This window comes from Sapajus apella, unplaced genomic scaffold (genome assembly GCF_009761245.1).
Source record: "Sapajus apella isolate SASKATOON/1434 unplaced genomic scaffold, GSC_monkey_1.0 scaffold30, whole genome shotgun sequence".
Lineage (NCBI taxonomy): Eukaryota > Metazoa > Chordata > Mammalia > Primates > Cebidae > Sapajus > Sapajus apella.
Genome location: NW_022436970.1, coordinates 24,137,134 through 24,143,851, shown reverse-complemented (window position 1 = coordinate 24,143,851; position 6,718 = coordinate 24,137,134). Strand labels below are relative to the sequence as shown.

The window sequence follows — 6,718 nt, the reverse complement described above, 5'->3', positions numbered from 1 at the left end:
GCTGGGCATGTGCTGACGTGTCCTGACCGAGTAGGTGCTGACTCAGTGTAAAATAACCCAGCATGTGCTGAGTCGTACTGATGTGCGCTGATATGTTGACAGACGAAGGGCAAACCTACCTTTCCCTCAATCCCAATCCCACAGTCCGCCGCCTGAATCATGCTTACATCATTTCCACCATCACCTGCGAAACAAGAAAAGTTGCGAGATAAAATAAAACCCCATCCATCATCATGTTTTTCGTTTTTACTATCAGAGGCTATTTCAGAAACTTCCATTAATGGAGATGGACTCAATCTAATTTCAGGGGTGGAACGAAGCGTGCCCATCAGTGACAGGCCGCGGGCTTCTCTGGAGGCCTCCCGTGAGCGGGAAGTGCTCACCGATGGCGCAGGTGCGTCTCCCTGTGTGCTGCTGTAACAGTGTCACGATGCAGGCCTTCTGGGTGGGCGAGCAGCGGCAGCACACCACGGCGGGGCACTGGCAGGCCAGCTCCATAAACTCGTGTTCGTAGTACTTTAGACAAACCTGGAAAACAGAGCATGGGTGATTCTGCCTTACTGTCGATAACACTGTCCCAGATTTGTGTCATGCAGAAAGGGCAAAACCCTGGGCACAAAGCCAACAGATGCCACAGCTCCCAATCTTTCAGTATTCTGTGAATCATTTCATGAGACTCACAGGCAGGGGAAAATCTGAAAATCATGAGAAGAAATTCTATAAAACATGGAACCATCCTTCTCCTGCCCACGGACACTCTTCCACTTGAAGTACCAGAGAGTGCTCCGTGCCTTGAGCTCTGACACGGCCTTCTGGTCTTAAGCCCGCAGTAGATGAGACACAGCAATATAGCCTTGGCTACATCTTTGCTGAGGGAGGCGTCTGATCCCCTCCCCTGGAATCCAGGCTGCCTTAGTGACTTTCTTGAACAATGTCATGTGACCAACCAGTGGCGTTCTGAGACAGCTTCTGCCACATTTCTTGGAGTGCTTGCTCTGGGGATGCTAGCAACAGAGAGGTCTGGGACGATTAAGTCCAGAAGCCTGTGCAGGGAGAGGCTCCCGCCAGGTCGGGTGCCAGAGTTTCCTCAGCTGGGGCCACACATGAGAGAAACGTGGCATGAAGCTGCTTTGGACATTCCTGCTCCAGCAGACATAACGTGGAGAGCACAAAGAGCCAGAACCCAGGCGCCAGCCAGGCTCCAGTGGCTCGCTCCCAGGCCTCCTGCAGAATGTTCCAGGCTCTCTCCCAGGCCTCCTGCAGAACGTTCCAGGCTCTCTCCCAGGCTTCCTGCAGAACATTCCAGGCTCTCCCAGGCCTCCTGCAGAACGTTCCAGGCTCCCCCCAGGCCTCCTGCAGAACGTTCCAGGCTCTCTCCCAGGCCTCCTGCAGTACGTTCCAGGCTCTCCCAGGCCTCCTGCAGAACGTTCCAGGCTCTCTCCCAGGCCTCCTGCAGAACGTTCCAGGCTCTCCCAGGCCTCCTGCAGAACGTTCCAGGCTCCCCCCAGGCCTCCTGTAGAACGTTCCAGGCTCCCCCTAGGCCTCCTGCAGAACGTTCCAGGCTCTCCCTGTCTAAAGGAGGAGTAACAATCACTGGGACCCAGCCCTGACACCTTCCCAGGCTGCAGCTGCTTTCCAGAGTGGCAGACACTGTGTCCACTGCTGCGAAATGGAAAAGTGCCTCAAAACTGCACAAACGGGCAAAAGCACTTCCTCAAGAAACCTTTGGTGCATGGGAATGGAAAGACAGACATACTCGCAAAGGAATCAGCCCTGCCTCAGACAGACAGACAGACATTCGGCCAGGGACCAGCCTTGCCTCAGAGACACAGCCAGCCAGCCAGACAGGTAGACATGTACTCACTCAGGGTCCAGCCTTACAGACAGACAGACAGACAGACAGACATGTACCCACTCAGGATACCAGCCTTGCCTCAGAGACAAAGACAGACAGACACTCTAAGCCTTACCTTAGAGACACAAATAAGACAGACAGACAGGGACCAGCCTTGCTTCAGAGACACAGACAGACACACAGACACACAGACAGACAGGTACCCACTCAGGATACCAGCCTTGCCTCAGAGACACAGACAGACAGACAAAGACACTCGGCCAGGGACCAGCCTTGCCTTAGAGACACAGACAGACAGACAGACAGACAGACAGACATGGACTCACTCAGGGTCCATCTTTGCCTCAGAGACACAGACAGAAAGACATGTACTCAGGGTCCAGCCTTACCTCCAGAGAGTCCCCAGATATAACCAAGGCACAATCATGCTTCCTTCTAAATGCATTCAGCTCCAAATGTGCCTCTCCCCGACTGGTTACCTCCATTAAGGGAGAAAAAAGAATCCCCAATTAAAATGTTGTCTAAATTAGAGGCACAGAGAACAGGGCATGATTTGCAGAGTCACAGTGGAATGTTTTGGGCTTACTGCCTAAAAGCAAAGGAGCTTCAGCATTTGGACCTAGAAGGTCCTCTCCAGTCCCTCTGGCAGTGCTGGGGGTGTCTACCCTCTCAGCAACTGCAGCAGGACGCTTACAGTGAAGAATGCAGCGGAATCACCGCTCTGAGCAGATTTTACGTCAAGGGTGCCTACAAGTTAATAATTACCTTCTGGATAGTTTGGGAGGGTAATTAATTGGCTTTTATTAACACACTCCTTTAACTTAACATACGATGATAACAATGAAGAATTTTCTTGTAATTTCCATGAGGTGATTATTTAGCAGAGTGACAGGCAGGGGTGCGCTGGTGTGAGGCAGTGCTGCTGAGTCACTGAGTTCTCTGTAGAAGGAGGAGCCCACCCGTCAGAGCACCAGAGCCCAGGGAATGCGCTGCTCATCGCCACACACCAGGCAACAGCCAGGATGGTCTGAAACCAAGGTGTTATGTAAACACACTGCTTTCCATAACAGGTCAAATAACGCAAAATGCTTAATTGCATTGTCTCTGCCATGGGTTTCAACTCATTCCATTGGTTTTTATTCAGTGTCTGAGGGATTTTTTTAAAAACCTAAAGGAGTAAAATTAAGTCATAATCTCGAAATATCATTCATTTTAGAACAAAAAACATATCGAAAAGCCAATGTAACTGTTTTTTCACATTCTTTCTGCAGAGATTTTACGGAGCATGAAAGAAATGATGTATTAATAGTCCTAATACTAGGACTGAAATAAATTAAAAGCTTCATGTGGTTCAAATTAACAATCTCAGACTCATCTTTAAATAGGTAGGTTTTATTGTGAGAAATGTAATTTGTGGTGCTATAACACTGAAAAGTCAACAAAAATTGATCTGAAGTTTTATCAGAAGCATTAATAATTTAATTGCAAATAGTAGTCTTCAGGGCCTAATTTGCGATTCTGATGCTTCAAAACACACTACATTTACATGTAAATTGTATTCAAATAACTCCTTCTGTAGGTACAAGTGCTTCATTTAGAGCACACACAGACACAGAATGTCTGTTTACCCACTATCAATCAAGACCCAAGAAATTTTTATTTTTTGTTTGAATTAAATTTAGTCATAACTAATACCTACAGTAAACACATAAACCTAGATCATTTCTACCAATTTTCTTTGAACGAATTAAGGCAGCACTTGTTCTGAAAATGGCAGCGATTAAGAACATATTTCTATTTTGTATTTATGGCTTGTTTCACAACAGCAGCTCTGGACAACATGTAATATGTATAAAAGGTAGAATAATGTAATTTTTCATCAATATACATTTTCACAAATTGAAAATGATTGCAGTATGTCTCTTTAAAAATAGCAAAAAATAATATAATGGTATAGCCGAGAAACACCTTTGAACTTAGAGCTTGTTCACGCTGTCAAAAAGCAGCTTTTGATCACAACTGATATATGTGTCTAAAAACATCTATTTTTTACATGCTTTCATAAATTAACAATTACAATATTTCTTTAAAAAAGATATTTAGTGATTAATATTAATAAATAACTACATAGCTATCTTGACAAAAACGACAGGCTTTATTTGAGAGACAAATGTTCAAAAATTCGAAGTGATTAAGACACATACCCGTCTGAAGATGTGAGTGTCCTGTGTCCGAGGCACCAGGCGTGAGCTTTGGGCGACGCAAGTGGCTGTCTCCAGCTTGTCGCCTGTTAGCATCCATACCTAGGAAGCAACTGCAGCTGGTGAGCCTTAACAAGACAAGGACATGCTCAAACCCGGCATCTCACAGCAGCCTTATTCCCCGCAGCCAAAAGGTGGAAGCAACCCAGGTGTCCATCAACAGACAAACGGAGAAGCAAAATGTGCTCCAGACATATGATGGAGTATTACTCAGCCTTAAAAAGGGTGGAAATTCTGACTGCAGTGTGGATCAATCTTGAGGACACTGTGCTGAGTGAAAGAGCCAGTCACGAAAGGACACAAACTGTGTGATTCCATTTACATGCGGTCCCTAGAGCCATCTAATCCATAGAGAAGCAAGTAGTTGTGGGTGCCAGGGTCTGGGGGAAGGGGGTGGGGAGATGGACAGCGTTTCCGTGTAGGAAGATGGATCAGCTCTGGAGGAGGATGGTGGCGATGGCTGCAGAAGAGGAGGCAATGCAGACTGAAACAAGGTCACGTTCCGTACTTTCAACCACAACCAAACGGTATCTGAGCTTGCTTAGCTGAAACAGGTGAGATCACAGTGATGTGCAGATACAGCAGCACGTGAGTAACACCCCACCCAGCACGCCGTGAGTGTCAAAGGCGCTGTCCACACAGCATTCCGCACCCAGCACACAGGTCTGCCCAGGCGGCACACGACCAGGGTCTGCCAGGCTCGGAGGTTCATGAAGACCTTTACTGTAGTTTGCTAGTTTTTCAGTTGGAAGCAGAGGTTCAATGGGTAAATGGCCCATAGTCAAGCCAAAAGTTGTTTATGTCAAATAAAACGTGTCAAATAGTAGTAACTTTATATTTAAAAACTGCATACCCATGCCCATCTTATATATCCCTAGATAATAGAGTAAAATCTCAGGATATTTAATATGTAACAAGATGTTTGATATACACAACAGCAAAGAACTTCAAGTCATATTCTCATTAGCTGAATTTCTCATTTCTTATGTATCATATTGAAATATTCATTTTTGGAAACAAAACAGAAAAACTTCTACATTGTACCGATTATCTGCTTAAGCACATTCTGCCTGGGGCTCTTCTCAAGGTCTAAGATTTGTGCTTTTTATTTATTTTACAGACTTATATTCATTTACTGGACTGAAGATCATGATACTATGATGACAAGGCTGAAGAGCCGGCCCTGCAGCAGCCTTAGGGCGACTCAGGAAATGCAGTGAGGTCCAGCTGAAAACCACCTCGGAGTTCTTGGCATCATGTAAAGAATAAAGAGCAGAACTCGAGAAAGTCATATAACTTAGCAAATAATTAATGTAAATATCCAAATTTTACTACAAGGGATGTTGACTACTTTAATAAACTAGTAATCTAGCACATATAAAGAAAGAAGTAGACTGAGGTAAGTTGTCTACTAACTTACAGTGACATGCATGGGTCATCTGCTCGTTCATTCACATGTCCAGTACAGACGGGTCTTGCCATGAACTCTGGGGCTCCAGTGAGCCCCCCGCCTCAGCCTCCTGAGTTCCTGGGATCCCAGGTACACGGCACCACACTGGCTCATCTGCTCTTGTTAATCATACTTATTCATTCAACGTTTTGGCTGTACAAAACAATTAAGTCTAGCAATCTAAACTTCCTGAGTCAAAATTTCCTCTTGTAATTTTGAATTCCTACATGAACAATTACTCTGAAACCAGATATAGCCTCATGACATACTTCCTACTGCAATCTCGAATGTGTATCAAATCTTTCGAGTCTCAGCCCTGCAGACTTCCAAAGAGCAAGGAAGACCGATGCCTATTTTCTGTCTACAGCACAGCATCTTCATCGAGACTTGGGGGATGGCTTTTTGATCTCACTTCTGACACTGTCCTTCAGTTCTGTCCCTCTAGTCTGGCTACACAGCTTTTCTCTTAAACACCAGTTATACTTTTTCCATTCTGAGCCCCAGGTTCTTGAGGTAGTGCTAAAATTATCCTAACCAATCTGCAGTTGACCGTATAGCTTCAGCGAGAACATGTGAGAAAAGTTCATGAAAAATGAAACTTACACCACAAGTGCTAATTTCCCCTATGTAGGAAAAGGACACATCAGTAAATGAAAGAACCAGAGAGCAGGTCGGGGGGCAGGGAGTGTACGCCCCGCCACATAGCACCTGGGGGAACCACCGAGAAGCCTGGTCAGGATGCCTCACCTCTCCCAGCCAAGAAAAACACTCACACTTCGCAGACACCATATTTAAACTGCCAAGGACCACACAGCTGGATGAGATGGGGCACTGTCTGCTGAGGGCACAGGGGAAGGCGGGCACTGCCTGCTGAGAGCACGGGGAAGGCGGTCACTGTCCCTGGGAGCATGGGGAAGGCTGGCACTGCCTGCTGGGAGCACGAGGAAGGCAGGCACTGCCGCTGGGAGCAGGGGGAAGGCGGGCACTGCCCCTGGGAGCATGGAGAAGGCGGGCACTGCCGCTGGGAGCACGGGGAAGGCGGGCACTGTCTGCTGGGAGCACAGGGAAGGTGGGCACTGCCTGCTGGGAGCACGGGGAAGTCGGGCACTGCCGCTGGGAGCACGGGGAAGGCGGGCACTGTCGCTGGGAGCA

At 47.0% G+C, this 6,718-nt stretch overlaps 1 protein-coding gene across 1 annotated transcript in view; it reads right to left on the bottom strand.

The window, feature by feature from the left end:
• ATP9B (ATPase phospholipid transporting 9B (putative)) overlaps positions 1-6,718 on the bottom strand; it is a 291,524-nt gene that overhangs the window by 42,636 nt on the left and 242,170 nt on the right. Inside the window, 4 exon segments of the mRNA XM_032293812.1 lie at positions 120-184; positions 384-528; positions 2,245-2,334; positions 4,060-4,158. Coding sequence (XP_032149703.1) covers positions 120-184; positions 384-528; positions 2,245-2,334; positions 4,060-4,158 — 399 coding nt within the window.